This window comes from Diorhabda sublineata, chromosome 10 (genome assembly GCF_026230105.1).
Source record: "Diorhabda sublineata isolate icDioSubl1.1 chromosome 10, icDioSubl1.1, whole genome shotgun sequence".
Taxonomy (NCBI): domain Eukaryota; kingdom Metazoa; phylum Arthropoda; class Insecta; order Coleoptera; family Chrysomelidae; genus Diorhabda; species Diorhabda sublineata.
Window position 1 is genome coordinate 16,915,187 of NC_079483.1, and position 24,625 is coordinate 16,939,811.

General features: G+C 34.9%; 1 protein-coding gene across 6 annotated transcripts in view; it reads right to left on the bottom strand.

The window, feature by feature from the left end:
• LOC130449932 (fat-like cadherin-related tumor suppressor homolog) overlaps positions 1-24,288 on the bottom strand; it is a 424,769-nt gene extending 400,481 nt beyond the window's left edge. For all 6 annotated transcript variants that reach the window (XM_056788038.1, XM_056788034.1, XM_056788033.1 and 3 more), the window contains exons 1-2: positions 24,060-24,288; positions 8,137-11,518 (exon numbers count right to left, since the gene is read on the bottom strand). In XM_056788038.1, the coding sequence (XP_056644016.1) occupies positions 8,137-11,497 (3,361 nt within the window). In that variant the 5' untranslated portion in view covers positions 11,498-11,518; positions 24,060-24,288. The remainder of the gene's footprint in view (positions 1-8,136; positions 11,519-24,059) is intronic.
• Between the last annotated feature and the right edge of the window lie 337 nt (positions 24,289-24,625).

The window sequence follows — 24,625 nt, forward strand, 5'->3', positions numbered from 1 at the left end:
GGATTTCGGAAAAGTAGATTAAGTTTAGACAATGTATTTATTATAAAATAGGTTAATGAGAAGAATATCTAAGTACATATGGGTAAATATATAAAAATTGGACAACTTTTTGTTCTATTTTGCAAATTTTCAACCATAATGTATTCAAAATATTGGTTTGTATACATATTTTATCTTATTAATAAACTATCCTATGCTAGGCCGGTAAGTTTTTCAAATATGTTTTGAATTATTTGCATTTTTTCAAATTTTATTACCAAAGGACTGACGAGAATTGCAGAGTACTGATTAAAAACACTTATTCGTAGGAAACATAAGATTTAATGTTACTTTGAGTATTTGCGAGTACAAATAGCTTAGAATCTAATCAAGACACATAACTTAATAATTAAATCACATTTTTAAGTATAAATATCTTAGAATCAAATAAAGGCGTATCTTATAAACAATACTGCATTGTAACTATTAATATTATCTCTAAAACTATTGAATACTGAAAATCTAAAATACGTCAGTCTTCAAAACAACCTTTTCAATTTGTACTGTTTATTTTCACTTTGACGTAGTTTCCTTAACATTGGACAATTCTCAGAAATTCAAAATTTGAACAAAAATATTTCGTATTTTCTATCACTAAGTAAAAATTGCGTAATTTAATGACTATTAGATACAAAAATAAACAAAGATCAGGTATTATACTGCAACAAAAATAATGCTTCTGATTATTAAAAGTAGTGGACGTATAAAAAAAAAATACTTTTCAAAAACGTCAATCTTCTCTTTAAATTGGTAAAATATTCTATTCCCTTTTGTATCCAGGTTTGGTACAGGAAGATTTTTAATTACTTGGCCTACATCTGACACATCGCTTTCGTTTATGAATGCCGCATATGACATTAATAGACAAAGAAAGCGAGTTGGGGTGCCCAAGAAAGCTATGGAAAGAAAGAACGTTGGAGATAAACGGATTAATATTGTTACGAACTCGTCCACAACATGGACCGCGAAGCCCGTCCTGTTGGGTTATAATAAAAGTCTAAAATATGTTCCTTTGTTTACTTTCTAGAGTTCTAGACTGAAATAAAAGACAGTGTGTATGAATTTACCCCAACGCTAAAAAGCATTTTAAATAAATTGGGAAAATACAAAAGCAAAAGATTGAAGGAAGATTACGGCCTATCGCCCAAACTTTTTTACATTCAGTACTTGTCAAAAATTCCCTCCTATCTCTTTTCTTGTGATACTTAGATTGATTTGGAAATTTTGGAGCGTGACATCACTAGCCTTACAGAGATGGTAAAGGAAATGTGGAAGGAAGCGTGTATACAAATATTTGTCAAAATGAAAAGTAAAAACCAACAATAGAATAGTCGCAGAAAAAGTGTAGTCAAAGATATTCATTGTTTTGTGTAAATTACGGAGGCTGCACTATCATTTACAAAATTTAGTGCAATAGAATCCAAACGTGGCTGTATCAGCTTGGCTGACAACAAGCGTAAGAAACTGCCACAACCAAGGATTCCATCGAAAAAGGTCACCAAATGGTAATGTATGACGTCTGATTGAGAGACAGAAACGGCTATTGGATATCAAATCAACGTATTTGCTACATATACCCGAAGAATTAGACGTGCTAAAAACGGTCAAGATAGTGTATTGCTCTTCATTGGCCAGAAAAGTGATCGTGGCCGTTTCTCTTTGGGATCTACTATGTTCATCGACTATATTTAAGAAATAACAAGAGAGAAAGCGGCCGCATTTGAAGGAAAAGAAATTATCTTCCGCATTCACCTGATCTAGCCCCCAGCGACTTATTCCTGTTTCCTAACCTCAAATTTTCAATTGCAGGAGGGAGATTTTCATTAGATGGGGACGTTATCGCATATGCAAACGCCTATTTCAGGATTAAAAAAGGTAAACCATCACCGAAAAAGGTTTAAAAAGGTTTTTTGTTAAAAAATAAAGAAGATTATGAGAAAAAAAATGGCTTGTTCCATTGTAAAGTCGGAAAGTTTGAGACAACCCTCGTACATACTTCGTATCTATCTACTCAATATCCGTCAGTAATGACGACAGTTTCTATTTTGAAAACATAATAGTGACATAGGCATTAATTAATCTCGAAATGTTATTACCGTTTCAATTATATCCCGGATTCGAAACGTTGCTTTGAAACTTTTATAAATTCATCGACAACCGTTCTGGAAGTTACAGAGTCGTTGCCTTCGAGCGATTAAAACGTTATTTGGGGCGATATAAGTGACATCACCGACGGAGGGGACATAATCGGGACGTACTTCATCTACCAATTGGTATTAATTGATAGAATGAACTAGGAAAGCAGATGCAAATTTTATACTGACGTTTCGTTTGGTTTAATTCAATTTGTACACTCACACTCGACTTGGTAAGAAATTGATGCGTAAATCATTAGAATCTGATAACCATATATTAAGTTATACAATGGGTCCCTTTTTTTTGCTACATTAACGTCTCGGATTACCTAATTTTTATCTTATATTAAAGTGACTGTTAAGAATCATAAATTTACGTACCTAACTTCAAGTTATTGTTTTGGTTGAGATTTATTGTGAATCGATCGTTCCCTAACGGGAACCAACGTCGTAGTTAAGCGATTCCATATGTACCTTAGACACTCGTTAGGGCCACAGTAATACAAGTGTATTACTGTGGCCCTAACGAACATAAATATAATTAACTTCTTTAATTTCTTATTTCTTAGACCTTTTGATATGTTTATGCTTCAAATGTTCTTGATTTCAGGTCTTTTCTGTTTTAAAATTAGTTTCTTTTATAATTTTTTAGTGACAGATGAAATTTGTAAGAAATTGTGATATTTTTTGCCCATGATAAGAGACCAGAAATATCTATTAAGTTGATACATATACAGATTGTCCCAAAAAACTAAAATTGAGTATTGAAAATATCATAAAATACTAGTGATGCGATAATTTTTGTGGGGTGTTTATTATATGAAATATGACCGGAACGTAATTTCGTGTATTTACCGTATATATCGATCAAATTTAATCCTTTTTCGGCCTCACAAACCCCTATAATAACAGATGAGTGGAATAAATATGAATGTAGAAAAAAAACATAAACGAAAACGGTTGTCAACTGAAGTGAGTAAGGGGGTTAAAAATCTACAAGATTTTATTTCGAGGAAAAAATTGTTTATTGGAATATGTCTTACCTCTAATTCGTTAATCAAAATCTGATAAACTGTTCTTCAACCATAGAAACACCTGGGATTTTAATTAAGTAATTTTAGTCTGCAGATTTTAAGTCGTTTCTCATACAGTGTTGTCGATTCTAGAGGATTCTAAATTTATAAATCCATAGATCTCTAAGTTTAACAGAGCAAAATATTTGTGAAACTGTGTTATCATTATCAAATTTATTTTTCTATCGCTTCAAGTGATGTTTTTAGACCAGCGAAATGGAATATCCTCACACGACCCCTGTGACCATTTTTGAATAATAAAAATAAATGAAAAGTAAAATAATATCAACAAGTACTTTAAATTGAATGCACATATATTGAAACTTGAAATATTTACAAACATACTTATCATTTCCAGATAACGTCCTCAATATAACACAAGCTATAAAGTGAATGGATCCCATTCATAAACAAAAGTTCAAAAATAAACAAGCCAGAATTTCGAAGCGTTGAAATTCGAATTTGCAGATTCATGCATTTGAGATTTTAGATATGGCAACACTGGTGTTAATCTAACCACCATTACTAAAATTGTCGTGTTGTCATACTAGTGTTATTTGAGTTGTTTACAGATACTTTAAATATTCATCTTGGTAAAAAAAAATGGAAATTAAATAGCGTGCGACTTGTTTCGACTTTTGGTGATGAAGCACCATCTCCAGACACTGTAATTCACTGGTTTTCCTCATTCAATTCAATTAATTTAGTGAAAGTCGACCAAAATCGGCTGTTGTGCCAAAAAACTTCAATGCTGTGCGTAAACTGATATTACAAGATCGCCAGGTGAAATACCGTGAGATTGGGACATACTTGGGTATTATTTCCACTTGCACATACATTCAATATTGCAGGAACATTTGGCTGTCAAGAATATTTGTTCGCGTTGGATACCGTACAATTTGACAATCGCTCAAGAAACGCTCGTGTCGATTCGTACAAAAACCTAACCAAGAATACCAGAAAAGTTAATTTTTTTTATGAAAATTTATTAAATATTTGAAGCGGTAATACCCCGTATTATTTTTGGATAACCCAGTATATTGTTGACAACAAATATCTGAATAAATAAAACGATTTTAATAATCAAATCTCGGCTGTATTAACATGATATACAGCAAACAATCTAGTCACGACCAGTCCCACCGACTACTTAAAAATACATAGTCAATTAATGAACTAATTAGTAAGCAAGCTGCTAAGGATTCGGCATTTAATCACAGATATTATTGTTGATTTATTTGCGTAGCTTGTTCGGCTTTCAATACACTCGTTAATTTCATTACAATCTAAAAATATAAATCGAAGGATCGCGTATTTTTCCGTTGATACAATCTATTGTCTTTTTTTTATCATTTGTTGTTGATCGGTTTAATGTAATTCTTCTTGAGTTTATTCACCATACAATTTATGTTCATATTGTTACGAACCAGCCCACTGATATAAATCGTCAAGCCGGTCCTGTTCTAATGGGTGATCTGAATTAAAGTTTGGGAGATGTTTGTATTTATTTTTTATAACCTGTTTACTTTTTCTGTATCCGTTTCTAATAAGGCCGTTTTATTTTTTAAGGCAAACTAAAGAGTTCCAGAAGTCGAAGGATTTGAATTGTGATTTCGATATATGTAGCGGAAGTTCAACAGTGGGTTCCAAATAACTACCGTCCGATTGCTTTAATCCCAATCATTACCAAGGTCATAGAGGAAGTCGTTAACAAACAAATCTTGAAATATAAGGAGTTTTACAAGATTTACGACAAGGATAAGTCATCTGAACTATGCCGAAATATCTACCAATAGATATCCCGATATCAAGCCATCCGCTTTATTTGCCGGATTTTGCATAGGGCGATTTTCTACGGTAAAGTTTACATTTAATTTGAATACTTTGATGTTGTGGAAGAGTATGTCCTGAAGAAGACTTCCAGGACTATTTCAATCAATGGAAAATTCGCATAGAGAGGGATTGATGGAGGTTATATATAGGGTCTGTTCTAAAAGTAGTAAAACTGGAACGTATGAACGAGAGGCGGTCTAAGGGATATTGGGAACGCGGAAAAATACGGCCGTTGAAGGGATTATTGGAGCAGCGATACGCGCTACGCTGATAAATTGAGCAAGTTTTTGAGATCATAACAGAAAATGTAGCCACAAGGAAAGTGCCCACGAAGTTGGTGCCACGAGTATTGTCGGAGAAGCAAAAGGCCAACGGGAAATCGATCCGCCAGGATCTTTTTGGCCCCTACAAGACTTTTTCTCTTTTCTAGAATATAATCGACGGAGAAACATCTCGGCTCGATCCAACATTCCGGTTCAAGCGTTTCTGGAGGCGTGAGAAAACTGAAAAAACTCGTTGGCAGCAGTGTGTAGATCCGGAAGGGTGCTACTTTGAAAACTTCTAACCGTTTGTACTATTTTCATGAATAAATATTTTAAAAAAAAACAGCTAATGAAATCTAAACGTGAAAAAAAAATTCCACAGAGTCGGCATCGTATTTGTTTCCTGTGTCAGATCTAACGCACCGGAAAAGTACAAATTACAAGATGGGAAGATACATAATACAATCTTTGTTAGATTAGTTTTTTCAGAAGAAAGCTAGTACCCTGTAGGTGGTAGGGGGCAATCAAAATAACAATAAAATAATCTCAATTCGAATATTTGAAAAATAAAACTACCCCATTAAGTTTCGATTCGATAATAATTAAATTTAATCTCGATATCATTTTAAGTTTAATGACATCGGATATAACGTCCAGTAAGGGAGGCTGATATAATTTGTAGGTTAATTAAGACTGTTGTCAGTAATTGCTAGAATTAGTTTATTCATTCTATGGTGATACCGAAGGGAGAACCCCTAAAATTGAGCGGTCAGCCACAATTAACTCAGTAAAACAAAGGGTTGCTCCAGATTTACAGTCCAATCGATGGAAGTTGATCCTTCAGAAATTCGTGGTATATATTTATATTTTTTTTCATTAATTTCATTGAAGATTTTGATGAATGTTAAGATTCCTTTTGGCAAAATTGACTAATGAAATGAATGAAAAGAAATCAATTCATATAACCTTCACAAAAAGAACAGAAAATTTTCCTCCTGTAACATTCAAGAATTAACAGTTAAATCACGCAATTACAGCAAATTGCTCAAGTCCATATGGACATAAGGTATCCAGTTATGGGATTCTGGATGGTATTCAGTTATGGGATACCACAATCAACTCAAATTTAGCCATTGTGGAAAGATTACAAAGTAAAGTGTTTCGAATGATGGTGAATATCCAGTGGTATGTTCCAAATGACGTAATTGCGCATGATCTAAGTAACCAGTAAAGAAAGAGATTCCGAAGTTTAGTGGAAAATTAAGTAAACGTGTCAAAGTGCATCTTAATGTGCTCACTATCCTACTTATGGAATAATTAGTTTTAGTTTTGATTAACCAAAAATATCAGATTACATTCAATTGAACAATCCCCTCCGTTTTCTTTAACCAGTCATACCAAATACTTATTGTCCTCCACAAGGACAGATTGTATAATAGATGGTGTTAAAAAAGTTTCCTTTTGGACCATAAGGGATAAAAATGCACTCGTGATATAACTTCTAACTGGCACCTATTTGACACAATAGATATGTGAAAAAACGAAATTATCGCTTTCGGGTAGCTAACAAAATACAAGAATTACATCAAAAACCATTGAACAATCCTAAAGTTCCGACATGGGGTCTCGGACGTTATTTTTTAATAGGGTGATGCAACTGTCACTGTTAATTCCCACGTGACTTCACATTTCGATTTCTAATGGCCTGTAAGATAACCAGATCTACAGCCACGTGACTTATTCACTTGGATTCCAAAGTTTACTGTTGCGAACCTCGATTACTCAAAGATACGAAGGTTGTTAGGAAAGTTTTGTGATGTTTGACAAACATCCGACCCATTTTGCTTAAACCGCGACAGAATTTCTGAAAATGCGTTTTGGGTATATAGCAAATGCCTAATTTTGATATGCCGATAGCCTATTCTATCTACCTAACTTTATTCCGACAATGGTGCAGTACCCTTTGATGATTTCAACACTGGTTTTCGCAGATTTAGTCCATGTCGACGCTCGTCGTCAGTCAGGCATGTACAGCCACGTTTGAAATCAGCTACACAAAATTTTACGGTAGTTAATGATGATGCAGAGTCTCCGTATAGTGTATAACTCCTCCTTCATTTGCGCGGGCATAATGCCTTCCAAAAATAGATATTTAATGACAGCTCGATACTAAACTTTTTCCATTTCCAAAAACATCGTCAGAAACGAAACAAAATATGCGCAAATATGTTTCCAAACACCCCTCGTATAACAGCTGCAATACGTGAAGAAATCACAAAAGTGACGGAGCACTTTTAATTGAGTTGTCTCCTTAATTTTTTGATAATACTAAAATATTCGTGTGATCAATGCATTCATGGGCGCTTGTCATCTTAGGGTCGAGGAATATACATAAATACCAAAACAATATACACAAGATTATATACAAAACGGAAAACTAAACTAGGTCGCGGGTGCCGAATATCTAGAAGCTGCGTAGCTCCGCTGAGATCTAGGCATTCGAGATCTGCTTCGAGACAGAATAAACTTCGCTTCGATTAGAAACGACTCGCTTGGGTTAGCATAAGTATGTTGGTTTTTCCTTAAACGTGTACGAGGATGCTATTAAGACATTACGAAGGTATCTTGAGGTTTCCTGGGTCAGGTATTGATCAGACGGATCATCGTTTCATTGAGGAAATGGTGTATGGCACCTGGCGTGGATGCCATACGTTCTTTTGTACGTACTGTTTGTAATAGATTGAGTACCTGAAAACACCTGAAAAATAATTTAAATAATTAAATTAACGTTACCTTTATTATCTATAGAGAAAATTCCAATTCCATCTCCTCCTCTAATGGAGTACTCTATTGTGCTGTCCCCTCCGGGCGGATCCGAATCCGTCGCATTAACTTGCATCACAAAACTGCCTACGGGTAAATTTTCCGTCACTTTTCCCACTAAAACGAAATCACTAAACTGCGGAACGTACATATTTTCATTAACATCCACGACGTTTATAGTTACACTAGCTTCCGAAGACAACGAAGGATTTCCTTTATCTTTCGCATATACCACTAAACTATGTACTTGTCTTTCCTCGAAATCTAGCAATTTCGTCGTACGGATAGTACCCGATAAATTATCTATTCTGAAAGCTTCGTCACTATCACTGTCTTCCAAGGAATAAAGCACTTCACCTTCGAGCCCTAAATCCGGATCCGATGCTGTAATTACAGCTACTACGGTTCCTTTAGGTACATCCTCGCGTATTTTAACCACGTAATTCGGCAAACTGAATTTAGGAGGATTATCATTGATGTCATCGATGGTGATTCTCACTAAAGCGTCTGAATAAAGAGGAGGGTTATCGTGACCTTTACCTCCACCATCTGTCGCTCGTATTTTTAATTCGTACAAATCCTGCCGTTCTCTATCTAAACCGTTAGATACTATGAGTACTCCCGTTGTTGGATCTATATAAAAATCTTTCGTATCCGTTATTAGGGAGTAAGTGATTTTAGCGTTGTCGCCTTCATCGGCATCAGTGGCGTTTACGCGAAATATAGCCGTGCCGTTCAAGGCGTTCTCAGTCACACGAAAACTCGCCAACGTTTTTTCAAATTTGGGAGGATTATCGTTAACATCCAATACAGTTATAGGAAGTATACGAGAAATAGATTTTTGCGGTTTCCCCAAATCGTATACTGATATATTTAGAAAATATTCCGTGTCTCTTTCTCTATCTAAATACCCTATAACTTTCAATTCCCCCGTTTCCATGTCGATACAAAATTGCGAACGCAAATCACCGTTGGATATTCCATAGAGCAGTTTTCCGTTGTAACCCAAATCTCTATCTCGAGCTCGTAACTTGATTAACGTCGTACCTAAAGCAACCGATTCGTTCACTTTAATTTCTACGGGAAAATCCAAGAATTCCGGGGAATGTACATTGAGGCCGTAACGTGTAGGCATCATTGGAAATTCTTCTTGCGTCGAAGGCTTATTGTTATTTTCCGCATCCGCGAGAATTTCAGTTAGTTTTCTAGCCACTCCGGTATCCTTGCAATCGAACTGTTCCGTTTCGTCATTATTAAACGATTTTAACATCTTATTCTTACCGTTGATTAATTTGAAACGTATTCTCGTTATATCGGCGAAATGTGTGTTATCCGTGGCGGTTACGTTGAGTTCTCTATCGTTTACTTTAATTTGGTTCAGATCGCAACTAACGCTAATAGTTCCCGAGGTTGCATCGATGGAAAAACAACCGTCTTCGTTTCCGGATACGATGCGATAACTAATTATATTTCCCGCGTCGAAATCGATAGCCGATAGAGTTATTATTTCGGTTCCGATCGGTAGATTTCTCGAGACGTGTCCAAAGCAATCGATTTTTTCGAATTGCGGTCTATTATCGTTGACGTCTCTAATTTTAACAGTTAATTGCATCTCGGTTTGTCGTCGGTACGGTAAACCCCAATCGGAAGCTCGGATTCGTAGCGTGTATTCCCGTCTCATGCTTTCGTAATCTAACAGCATCGTAGTTTTAATGACGCCGGAAAAATGGTCGATTTCGAATGGGACTTTATTAAGATTGGCAATTAGATAAGAGATGTAAGCGTTTTCTCCTCTATCTTTATCTTTGGCGTGTACAGATGTAACTGAAGCTCCGGCTGGCATGTTTTCGTCTATCCATACAACAGTTTCCGATTTTTCGAATATGGGATCGTTATCGTTTTTATCTTCGACGTATATTTTTATTTTGGCGGACGATTGTTTACGCGTCGCTACGTTTCCTTGGTCGATGGCGGATACGGTGAGACTGTAAAATTGTTTACTTTCGGCGTCTAGCGGTACCGCGGTGTACAACATTCCAGTTTCGGAATTAATGCTAAATTCGCCGCCTTCGTTACCTCCTACGATTTCTAAATATACTTGGGCGTTTTTGCCTTCGTCTGCGTCTGTTACTTTTAATCTTATTAACGGTGTGTTTATTGGAGCCGATTCGGATACTTTTATATCGTAAATTTCTTTATTAAACACCGGAGCGTTGTCGTTAAAATCAGCTAATACCACGGGTACGGATTTATAACTTTCCTTGGGTGGTATACCTTTATCGACGGCTCTTAATTGTAGAACGTATCCGTTGGGCGCCGTTTCGCGATCTAACAATTTTAAAACTTCTATATTATATTCACCCGGTTGTTTAGTGGGTTTAATTCTGAAATGTCCATCGGGATCTCCGTCGACTATTTCCAAACTGGCTATTTCCCCGTGTACGCCGCTGTCTTTATCCGATACGTTCACTATAGCGTAAATATCCGCGTTCGAGTTTTCAACAATCTGCGGATGTCTTCTGATTTTTATTTCGGGCGAATGAAAATTAACTTTTTGTACGCGAATTCTCACTTTCGCTTTGCTGAACATTCCCGATCCGCTTTTCGTCGATATACCTCTGTCTTGGGCGTAAACGGTCAGTTCGTGGTACGAACCTTCGTTATATCTCAGTGAACGGGTCAACGATATCGCTCCCGTGATAGGATGTATCATAAATTTGTCGGTATCTTCGATAAAACTGTAATAAATTTCGCCGTTTCTACCCAAATCGGCATCTTCGGCTACTACTTTTAAAAAATTACGATGCACCGGTGTATCCTCGTAAACGGTAGCGTTATATTCCGTTGGATAGAAAAGAGGATTCAAATCGTTCGTATCTAATACAGTAACGATGACCGTCGTATCAGTGGTGTATTGAACTTTTTGTTTACCTTCTCGGAGGGTGGCGTATCCTCGTACTTGCAGAATATATTTATCTCGCCTTTCGCGATTCAGTACGTCGTTATTTCCAGTTTTAATTCTGATGAAAAGAAAACAAAAATCTCCCACTATTCTATGTTCAGCTTTGAAAAATTTATCTTTATCACCTTCTACTATCTTATATCGAATATCGTAGAACGTATCCGATTGCAATCGTATGCCCATGAGATCGGAACCTGGAATTTGGGTAGCGTACGATTTGGCAATACTGTTTTCGGGAATACTGACATTATAATGATGTTTAGTGAACTGGAAATTAGCACTGCCGCCGTCGGCGAAAGTCGATTTTAAGTTCGAATAAGAAAGCGCGATAACCAGTAGGCAGTTCACGAAGGCGCGCCGATTCATCATTTCAGCTCATGGCAACAAAACCTGAAATAAAAAAATAAAGAGGTAAAGTTAATGACACGGTCATCAAAATTGTCTGTGAGTCAAAACATCGCGAACCTGACGGTAATGTTTTAGTTCAGTGGCGTCTCCTTAACTTAAAAACCTTCATACCTTCATCGTATTTAAATATCTACTTCAAGAACATTCTACAATATCAAACAAATTAACAAAAGTATACAATACAATGAGATGTTTCAGATCATGGAGCATGGAACCCTTCTGTGGCATCAGCTATAGAACAATGGAAAAAGTACTAGGAAAGAAAGTAAATAGAAGAAAAACCAATTATTGGGACAACCTACAGAAGCTAACACAAACAAAAACGTCTCCTGGGTAACTATAATCAGAGAGGATCTGCTGAATGTATAAACCTAAGTAAGAACAATCTACGAAAACTAACAGAAGTTTTATGGGGGCACTGTCGTCTCAACAAACCCCTGAAGACGAAGCCTCTATCCACATTCTCTCGAAGTATGAAGCACTAAGTAACTCCAGAGCATTACACCTGGATGCGTATCAAATAAAAGACAAATAAAACTATCCTACATTCTCCAGATCCTTTGGGTCGCAGGGTATATCCATACATACAAGTTGAAGCAGTAGGGACGACCCCATCAACAGATGAAAATGTGGAAAGTATGTAATTTGAATGGCATTGAAAGATCATGTCTATGTACATCACATTGCCTGAACTGTAACTGGAGATGGATATTGGATCCATGATTATATCTTCGAGATAAAAAATCAAAGATCGCTATGGTAAAACCTTGAAATGGCTTGGAGTTAAGAATTTAAAGTTGGAATAGGTGCAGTAGTAACCAAAGATAAGACCTATGAAAATTTTTAATCACATGCTTTAAAAGGAATAGAAAACGCTGGACTTCTTTTTTGCTGTTTTTAACCTAAGCATCTGGTATCTAGAATAAACTATAAAAGCAGTTAGATACCATGATCTGTGTATACCGAATATTGGTACACCCTGTATATCTTATCAGTATTACAGTAAATAATAGTATCAAGGATAACACGAGGAATATATTATATTGGATGATTGCTCCTTCAAAATAAACAAAACAGATCGTAAATAAAAATTTTTATCAATTTTAAGAAACGGTTTGATTATATCACTATAAAGACGACCTTTTAAAAATAAAAAAATGTCTAATAGGACGTTTGGTATGCTTGAAAAGTTTCTAAATTCAAGTTACTTGGAACTTTTTATATGGAGTTATAATTAACTTGTAAACGACGGTATTATAAATATAAAGAATTTAAAAGTATCTTACTGAAGACTTTTTGGGAAAAAAATTAAATACTTTAATCAAGGATGGATACCACAGTACATCTAATTAATTTTTTAAATTATCTTTCATAAAAAAGTTGTGCATACTAATTGATTTATAATTATCTATATTCTATGTTTAATTAATTGTTGGGAATAATCACATCTCGTACAGTACAGGACGCACATAATATAATAACAGGTGACATAAGACATTGTGACAGTTGACACAGAACACGTTGTAATTTTTGACATGAGGCATAATGACAGTTGACACAGTACACGATTTTCTGCAACCAATAGAGTCAGTGTATGTAGTTTTTATCAAGATAAAATTAACCTCAAATATTCCTAACGTGGGGCGATAAATGAAAACTTTTTTAACACGTAAGAAAATATATCATATTCACTATTTCATTAAACAATAAACAAAAAGTTGTTGGCTAACCAACTAAATTTTCCTACATATTTGTTTTTATTTTTCCTTCCCGTTTATTCAATAAATAAATGATAATTTTCTTCAGAATGTCTCTTTATGGCGAACGGTTTCATTGGCGTATACAACGATCTAAATAAATTTAATCGAGTTAAACAAAGAGTACCTTTTTGTTAATAAAACGATTGAAAAATTTATTTTTGCTATCTTTAGATTGTACAGATTGTCCCTGTAAAAGTTACGGATCGTTAACCATTAGGCACGATCCGCCCCTGACCTTCAGATAGTAATGTAGAATAATTTATTCTGTTAAACACACTTCATGGAAATACGTAATCATCCATTAAAAATTCATAATTTTCGATTGTATAATTGAGAAAATTTAGTTCTGATTTCGCTACTTTGAAGGCCTATAACTCAAAAACGAGGGGTCAGAATTTTTTTGTCACAACATTACTTTCGCATCATCTTACACGAAAATTAGAACATCAAAAATATTGTCACAAAGTATTTAAATAAATCTTTAAAAAATTACTTCTTGATAAATCGTTATGATTTTACGTTTTTAATAGAAAATTAGTTTGAAAAAAAATGGACGTTTTGATCTATTTCGGTCTCTATCAGTATATTTTGTTTCTGGAAATTGATTTATTATCAAAGATTTTTCAGAAAAGAATAAAAGGTTAAAGAAACTTAAAAATTACTTATATAGGATTGATCCATCCAGTGCCCCCCATTCAATTGAAGATAATTATCGAATATATAAAATTCCCGTGTCGCGGTTTTTATATTTTTATTTGTCATGACTTGGAATGAAAAATATTATAATATGAACTCTGAATTTTTCACTTTTCTATATCAACCCCATCGCGGTTTTTTTATTTTATTCACAGATCCGTAATAGGATTGCAAGATGGCAATCCTATTGAGACAAATTTTTATTTATAATTCCAATTTCCTTTTTTATCGATCGTAGCAGTGACTGTTATACGTATCATTTTGATTTTTCTATTAATTATTAATTAATAACTGAAAAGTTAGTTTTTATTCTCATGTAAATAAACACGCGTTGTGACCTCTCACTAACAACGGCCATTACCGTACCTGTACATATTGTATTTAACATTTTTTGCGAATAGTTTGAAATCAAAACAGAAACGCAAACGAATACAATATTAAGTCACTGTTTTATATATACAAGAGGCTCGAAATGAACGAAATCAACAGAGACAATTAGAACAAACAGAAACGCGTAGATTCATAGTAAATAGACGTAGAGGAATTGACCAATAACGCCAACAAGTTCTTCGAGATTTATTTCTTCGACAAGCATTCCAGTATGAGCCTGATGTGGAATATTGGGCTCATTTCAAAGTGGTTATTGGACAACTTTATGTGACATATTCTCGCCCAATTAAAAGTAAAAATTTGGATACTTATTTTTGATGTCTGGACAGCAGTTACTTTAATAAATAAGACTTGATTAACCTAAATAAAGCGTTCTTCCATCCGTCTATACAACACTTATAGTGAGTTATTTATTTTTATTGACCTAAAAAAATATTTCGTAGATGTAATTTATAAGGCAGAACAACGTTTGCCGGGTCAGCTAGTGAAGATATAAATGTCATCAATAGAACATGACTGAACTTGTCTATGATGCACGTAAAGTAGATAAAAATAGCGTCAAGGCAGTGATTAATTCAATTGATAAAACAACTTTACGTGTGTTTCCGACGAATTCACAATCAAGCGAAAAACAATTCGAGAATTGAAACAAATACGTCATATATGTCTCTGTCTATATTTCAACGAATCAATTAAAAATTTTTTTGTTCTATAAATATAGTGCTGATTTAAATTTTCGTATCATTCATATTCTTCTCGATTTATGACAGTTTTTAATTGTTGTTGTTCTAGGTATTTCTACTGGTCGGATTTTTTAATAGTGTACGATATACGGGGTGTGTCCGGAAGCGAGATAAATATCACAAATTCGAATAAATTTTTACATAACAAGCGCACAAATTTATAAATTGACTTTAGCTAAGGCAATGAAGATATCAAAAGAAAGGGTGGGATAGATCTTGAATGTATATTGGGGCATGCGAAAGCTCTGTTCTAAGTGGGTGCCGTGTGAGCTCACAATCGATCAAAAACAACGAATTGATAATTCTGAGCAGCATTTAAAGTTATTTAATTACAATTAAACCGAATTTTCGAATTGGACAGAATATTTGCTCCAATGAAGAGTTTATCGTCAAAACGATGGTTACGAGTTTTGTGATATGGCATTTGCCATCATAAAGTTTGACATTATTGGACAGTGTTATGAAACACCATCTAGAGCTACCGTGTTTCGCTGGTTTTCCGAATTTAATGGTGGTCGCACTTCGCTACAGGTTGCATTCGGTGAAGATGTTGATGTTGCAAAATCGTCATGTGACATACCGTGAGGTGCACTTGGACATTGGTTCCACTTGAATACATTCAATATTACATCAACATTTAGCTGTCAAATAGATAAGTTCGCGTTGGATACCGTTGGATAAATAATAAAAAGCTCGTGTCGATTGGGGCACAGAAAAAATTTAATCGCGGTGCTTCAGATGACGTCTATAATATCGTGACTGGCTACAAATCATGGATCTATGCATACCGTTTGTTTCTGAGGAAACCGGCCAAAGGATTTCCGATTTAAACTTCGGGTCGCCCACCTTTTCGGCTCAGTCTTTCTAATATTTAAATATATTCTGACGTGCTTTTAATTTACTGGCATACCGTACAATATGTACTGTTATCTGGCTTACACATGCATTTTAAACTCACTTGCAAAACGTACATTACTCTGAAAGATACCGGCCGTTTGCCAAAATCATGTACGTGGTGCTTATATACCCCCGGAGCGAAAAGGGTTTGGCCCCCAAGGTAGGCGACTCGAAGTTAACATGAAGTTTAAATGATAACATGGGAAATCCTATGACCGGTTTCCTCAGAAACATACAGTATAAACCCGAAACAATAATCGATTGTATAGAATGAACTGAATCCAAAAAAAGTTGTTCGCGTACGAAACACCTCGAAGAAAAAGGTCGCCTGTTTTTTTTCAAAATAACTGGACATGTCGCCACCGGTTCCATTGGAGAAACGTAGAACGGTGAATTCTGAATGGTACGTTGAAATTTCTCGCAGAAGACGAACCATTCTCCACCAAGACAATGCGAGCTATCACACATTAGTTCAAACAAAACAGTTTTTGAACGGTCGAATTGATGTTTGGCGTCAAATTGTTTCTTCTTATTCCCGCAAATCAATAATAAATTAAGATGTCAAAGTTTTTCTGCACCCGAAGAAGCGGTTGATCCGTTAAAAACACATGTTTTGGAATTACCTCAATCGGAATGGAAAAAATGCTTCGACAATTGATTCAAACTCATGAAAAAGTGTATTAATGTTAATGGAGAATATTTTGGAAAACAATAAAGCTATATTTGACTTATTTCTCCAGCTAGTATGAAAAACCCCGTATATAAGTATTTCAAATCGAAACGAAATTTCAAAAAAGTTCAGTGGTTTAAATTCATTCGCGAATATAATAAGTAACTGTATGTTACAGTGAATATTTCAACGTCCATACTCTATTTCTGTTTTCTGTAACCTTGTTGGTAAATTCAGCGTTACAAGTTCAAGGACACAAATAAACCATGTAAACTTCTCAAGAATATATTCTAATATTACCGTCGGGATATTTCTGAGAGAATAAGCTCGATGACAACTCGAATAAACATCAAAATGTAATGTATGCTTAGGTTGTTTACCTAGAAAGTGTTATCTATATCTTAAAACATTATTTTATATTCCAAACATGTGGTTGAGGTGAATTTTTTTTTAAACGCAGGATGTTTAATAAAAAGAAATTCTTCGATAATATGGAATTTCAATTCAATTAGTTTGTATTTCTAGTTAGGTTAGTTAGTCAACAAATCCATTTATATATAAGAGGCAAGAGCCATGCTTTTTTTGAGGTTTCATTTCTGGTGAAAATATTTTATATTTCATGGAAACGTATGACCGAAGGTAATAAAGAAAACTAACTTTTAGCGTCTACAAGTTTGCGGACAAATAATCCGGTCATAGTTATAAAGGGTGTTCCAAAATTATCTTTACAACTTCTTCAATTGCAGTTCGGAGATCGAGAATGGTGCGTGGTCTTCTTGCAAAATCGCGTCCTTCGAAGGCGCCACAGGAAGAAATCACACGGTATCAGATCACATGACCGTGCGGGCCACTCAACGAATCCTCGTCTGTCTATCCAGAACGAACACCGAGGTACTACCGCACACATAACGCATAATGCAACGAAGTTCCGTCCTGTCCATTTGCCCACGTAACTCTTCGAGTATTTCCAGGTGACTTGTGCCTGTCACGTGACCCTCAAAAATTACGAACCCGCGAAACCTGCCCACACTCACACCCCAGACAGGTTTAATTCTTCTTCAATGAAGACGTGAGAATTCTGGTCGTTCCAGTACACGTGGAGGAAGTGCGTGGAGGAAGCACGGACGCTAAACTCGTTAGTGCGTGCATTTCAGCATTGGTCGCAAAGAAAGATCGGATATTTGAAGTTCTCTTGCCACTGTTTCCATATCTTCTTGAGTTTTTACAGACACCGGTCGTCCACAACGTGGCGCGTCAGCAACGGAGCCCGTTTATACAAATTTCTGGTACGTGTTCTAAACTATTGAACTATTTGGTTCGATTACATAGTTTCGTAATCGAAAACGCGTCTACTTGACAATTACGTGTTATCATGACACAGACACAACTGACTGAAGCACGAACATGCTTCGTTTTAATATTTTTTTTGTAACGTTGCCAGATTTAAGAGCGTTGTCAACTTTTCGAGATCATTGCCTGACTTAAGCCGACTTCTGTATCGTGAATGAAAGTGTTCAGCTGAGACATTACTGAGGTTCGCGATTTTTGTAGTTTTTTGGCTTCAAGACATAAACATTATTTTGTTTTCCAATTGACTCGACATCTCAGATTATATAATATATTAGACTACAAACAATATTAAAATTTAAGGAATTTCAATACTATTTTCTTGATATCAGTTAAGGTTACATTAATTAAGTTCAGATTAGCGAGTTTAATATTGAAAATTTTTATTGTTGAATCTTCTTTTCTTCTCAAACAAATCAGGAAGAGGAAAATAGTAGATGAATGAATGTTGTGTAGTACTGTCATATTGTAAGTCAGCTGGCCTGGGAATTTGGAACGGTTATGAAAGGGTTTTTCAGCATGATGAGCTACAGATTGATTTCCTCTGATTATATCACAAGCAAGAGTCATTCCTAATGTGACTATAAGTCCCACTGCGGGATTATTGCGCTTTGAGACTTTCTGTCCGGCTGACCGCAACGAAAAAAAATGTCCCGCTTTTACAAAGACATCTTTCTTTATATATCTAGTTTGACCTACTACAACTTCAACAGTTTTTGTTATGTTTGTAGAGAATTATTTTGTACATCACTGAATGAACAGTACTTTTTAGACTATTTTGGATTTCCTGTGTCAAGATATCCTGGGTTCGAAAAGTTGGACTGAACAAGAAACTAGCGATGTGCAATTTGATATACCAATCATTTGGACCGAACCAAAGTTTCATGTTAGTAATTGCTTTTGGACCAATTTTTATTCGACTAAAACAAAAGGCATTACAATCTAGACCAAACATACTATCCAGTACCCGAACTTCTCTCCAGCAGACCTATCTGCTAAATTGCTTGTTCCAATGCTTCCAAATGGATCAGAAAGTTAGGATTCTACTCCGGAATTTGTTCTAAGTCATCACGATAAGGTATCTAAAGAGATAGGAAATAAAGGCTGTCTAAAATTATTTGAATTTATGTCAGATATTAAGAAAAATGTTAGCAAATAAATTATATAAAATATACGATGTTATTTGAATTGAATTGAATAAATACATTGAATGTCAGGGAAAATTTCATATTTTAAAGTAGCGAGACGCCTATGAAGAAAAAATAAAAGTTACATCTCCGCTTATATCTCGAAAAAATTGAAATTAATGACAGCAGAACTCGTTTTGCTGATGGCGAAATAATTCTAAAAAATGTTTTGAGATTAAAATGTCTAAAATTAAATACCCTCGTAATTATTTCAAGTCACTGCAATACCGCATTTTGCTTACGAAATTCATTATAAACTAACTGAAAACGTGCAACAAACGAACTGTCAGATTTAACTACGAAGGCCGTATTTATGATAGAACGTTTACTTCCGTTTATAGAAAACATCATATTTTGTAAAAAGAATTATAAATTTCATTTGGACATGTGAGCACACTTCCGTGAGCATCGTAATATACCAAAGCCACAAGAAGATAAAACTCTCGCGTGGCGTTTGTTTCATTTCCTTTAGTACTGTCAAAACGGCATGGAAAATGTGAAGTGTAAATTTTAACGAAAAAAAGATCATAATATACACGGTATCGCAACGAAAATTTGACCACCATTAAAAACCCATAAATCAATAGTTCCTTCACAATGTGAAAAACCCGTCAAATTTTATTGGAAGAGAGGCGAACATAGAATGAAAAGTCAGCTCCCTTTATTTCCATGCACTTTTCAGCTTTCAGCTTTTAACCCTTTTTATAAAATTATGATACACATCTTTACAGTCAAAATACTCGTACACCGTCTGTATAATTTCTTCGCCGCTATCAAATCTTTCACCACGTAACTCGGCCTACATCTTTTCCAAACAAAAAATAGTCGGACAAGGCCAGATCAGGGCTATATGGTGGGTGTTTCAATATAATCGAAGCCTCAATGGTGTGCAGTAGCCCTGGAAAACAGAGCAGAGTTGATTGGAGCATTTTCATGAAGCAATCACACACCTCCGATGATTTTTCCGCACTGTTTTTCGATAATTTTTTTACGCAGCTGCCTTAATGAGTAATATGCGCGTTAACGGTTATATTTGATTCCTTAAAGTCAATCATAAGGGTACCTCATAATCCCAAAATATTGTAGCCATCACTTTTTTGTGCTTTTTGTGATCTTTGCTTTTTTGGCACGGGTTCTTATATCCATAGAATCTCTTTTGGATGTCGGATGCTCAGAGCATACTACTCGACGCTGCTTCTGCAATGCAAAGCTCATGTAGGATCCTCAGAGCTCTTGTTTTAGAAATGCCAATCTGTACTGCAATTTCTTTTGTTTGTAACCGCCTCGAATGTTATGACTGTCCGAAACTTACGAAGCTGCAAGTTCTAACTTTGTTTAAAACACGTTGAGACTTGTCTCTAAAGCTAGAGCACTCTATTTACTATATGGGCCCGAGAACTAAACTTCTCTTAAAAATTTTCATAAATTCTAAACTATAAGAGATAGAGACATATAGTTCACAACATTTGATGAAGAAATTTCGACTAAATAATTCCAACATTTAGTTTTCAATATTTCACTTTTTCGGAATTATACTGGGTAGATCTTAACATGAATATAAACGCTGTACACTAACATCTGGCTCTATCAGAAACCAAGGTAAAATCAACAATATCCAAGGTTCACCTTGTATACCCTGGATAAGAATTACACGCCCGATTCGGGTAAAATTTTGGATAGAACTGACGATGAAGGCGGGAAGCTGAAGATTTTGCTAACAGTCAGTAACTAACCCAGCTATTTCTAATCCTGATCTATACAACGCGACCGTACATGCACCACTCGGAACATCTGATCACAAATTAATAACAGCAACGTGCGAACTGGAAATCCAGACCCTGGATCCACCCAGACAACGAAAATTTGGCTTTATAGATCGACCAAATGGAAGGATTTCTTTTTTGTTTCCTTGGAATGATGTTTGCCTCAATTCCAATGACCCTTCGCTTATTCCTTATTCCTTCAAAGGTGTTGAAAATCGTATAAACTTATAAAGCAGATGGTAAACTCATTTCTTCCTAGAATTACAAATTGCACCAAATCGGTAATGTCAAGACCGCTTGACATGATGCAAGACAACGTGCATGAAACGCATGTGCAGATAAAGTTGAGCTGATTATTTCATGCAAAATTTCCCACTTGCGGCATTATCAGTTTGATGCCTTTTAAATGCTATTGAGAAATGAGTTTGTTTTCCTTAGGAGTTTTTGAAATGTTTCTTCATCCATGCTCAAGTAAAGTGTTGTTTCCCCTGGTCCTACAAGGGTTTGGCCCACCATCGCCTAGGTGCTCTTTTCTGCCCATCAGACTCCAAAGCAAGGCAGCAACCTTTAAACCAACCACAACATATAAAATAAAATTTGAGGTTTGGAAACAGTTTTTACTTTTTCTTATGAAATTTTGATTAATGGTAACCATGATGCAAATTGCATTGATTATATTAGTAGCAGTAATTTTATTTTTATGTCAAGAATGTTTTATTTTTTAATCTTACCAACCAAAACAATTAACGTGTTCTTCAGGACCAAGTAGATCATGGAGGAAACTGCCAAAAGATGACGAGAGCTTAAGGAGCTGATGGATGATATGGATCAGTGAAGACAAAAATAAGAAAGAACGTTTGGAATGACAGAATATGTGCAGACTACAGTATTTATTTGTTTAGTATCAATAATGATGTTATTAAATGATATTGCTCGAAAACAAGTTAAACGCTACTGTGTAAGTTTAGAGTACGTTTCCCCCTAAAACCTTATTAGTCCCTACATTCATTACAAACTAATGATTTGGGTATTTACAATGTGAAAATTGCTAGCATTTAAAACACACTTACTTCCTCTAGGAATTGTAAACCAATAAAAACTTGTTGATCTATTTGTAATAAAGATTCATTGATTTACTTACTCAATATTTATCTGTTCTAGAATGTTGTTGATAAACCTTTTTCCGGTATTGAGTAGTTCTTTGGACACTTTTATTTATGTATTAGCAGAAACTACAGGTCGTACAAAACAAGTTCCTTATAGAAAACATCTTATTGATGTTATGGAAACACCTGGTTAATAAACTATTATGATAAGCAATTCTTCTTTCTACATCTACTACAGAAGTACCTGGCCTGACCTAGAGATGAAGATAGTACACGATGTATACAGTTTGAAGACGCCACGTTGTTTAGAATTTGTTTGGAAGCGATAAATAGGGAACGTTTTTAGTGAATTTGGAAAAAAAATTGTTTAACCCCAACCAATATGAAAGCTGAACTAGATTCTACTCTGGATGAGACTGCTCCTTCGTTATCAACAGTAAAATATTGAGTTTAAACGAAGTTTTTCCCGAAACTAATAAATTTTTTTAAAAGAGGAACTTTTTGCTAGTATAAACGATGGGGCCACTACAAAACAGACGAAATGGACTAGCCTTAGGAAGAAATTTGTAATTAAAATCATATGTTTCTTATTATACTTTGTTTTTAGTAAAAAAATTTAATATCGAATAGAAGCAAGTTGCGTTTTTATAATAAATCTTGTTTTGTGGGAATAAGCAAACCGCAAAATCTAGGGAGTCGTAAATGTCAATAAAAGAGACACGTGATTTATCCACTCTGCTTTCAGGTAAGATGATAATACCATCATTTTTCCTCATTTATGTAGTGGTGTCCTATCGAGTTGCCAGAGCACAGACATCCGAGATAGGAACGAAGATTTCTCTTCGAAAAGTATTATAAATTCAACAGCGCAACATAATAATATTTCAAAAAATATTTTATCTACAATTTTCACAGAATACATGACTACGAAACATTGACATGTAATGATGAGTTCGTCAGTTAATCAATATTTTAATATTCAATAGTCAAGTCATATCTTCATTATGGACTTTCTGCTCGATCCTAAAAAGTATCAAATATTTACCATAACATTTGCCTGGCTGTACAAATAATACACTATAATAGGTTTTCCCAACCTGCTAGTCAAAACACATCTAAAAACGATAATTTTCTTTAAAATATTTGTATAAAACTTATTTATCAATAAAAAAAATACTCCCACAAACGAATGACGAAAAATCTAATTTCCACTAGAGATACTTCAAAATCCTTTCACAATAAAAAAGTGTACGCCTATGGTTTTGCAAGTTGAGGGCTTCTAGGAATTTAGTTTACCATACAGTATTAAAATAATAAAAGAAAACTTTTTCTCAATCAAATATGAAAATATACGTAGCATATAAAAAGATACTTTTTCCAATACGTCAACTTTCACGCATGTAATCATTACCATAAATATAAAATTGGTTCTTATAACATCAATTTAATCTAGGCATCATGTCAATCATTTCACCTACAGACCCTATCGTGAAAGAAAACCGGTCAGTGACCTTTTAACTTCACAGTACATCGTTATTACATTGTATACCTGTGTAGGTATCTAACAAATCAGTTTCGTAAATTATTCACTAAGGTTTTTTGACTGGCAACATGATGACATCTGTTGAAAACCTCTCAGGTATATGTACAAGAGAGTGAGATTGGTTTTAGGCAAATTCTATACACGCATTCTTAAATAGTTGCTAAAGAAAACAGATGTGATGTTAATAACTACAAATCATTAGAGATAATTGATTTAAGGTACGACTATTTGACTTATATGTACATGAGTTTTTGTTCTAAATAAATAAATAAATAACGCGATTAAAATTTAACTTGAAAATAAGTGAATGAATTGAAGTGTACACAGAATGTTTCTGTTACTACTCATAATAAATGCATTTCAAGTGTCCTTATCGCTAAAATCTAAACAAGTTTTAGAAGGGATCTGTTGAAAAACTCACTTAGAAACAAACTGTGACCAACACCAAAGGCCATTGCTCGAATAAATTCCCCTTTGTGTACACACAAGTCACATTAATATACAGTATAAACACGCGAATTTCACGAACGAAAAATTTTTAGTGAAAAAAAGTTTTCATAAAAACTTTATTTACATAATATGATTTAACATAACGAACCGGTTTCGTTCGAAATAATTCGACATCGTTCGTCGCATGCCGACGCCACACTGTTCGTTTATACTATTTACAGCTTCGGTTTCCACCACTCTAGTTCTTGGCTGCCGTGAGTTAGGTTAGTCACAGCTTTGAGCACAGGCGTACTAAGTGGAAGGCACGATCAGGGCAAGGTACTCTTATCAAACGTGCTCACCTACTGTTGCATCTCTATTTACCTTTTATCTGATATGAGTTCATCTCTTAATAAAAATATTTTCATACCTGTAACTCCTAATAAAAAATTAAACGCACTTGAGTGAAACGGCACTGGAGTGGTAGAAAAGGTCCAACCACCCGAAATAAAAGAAGGTTCGCTTTCGAAAGAGGCCGGGATGCTGTAATATCAACTT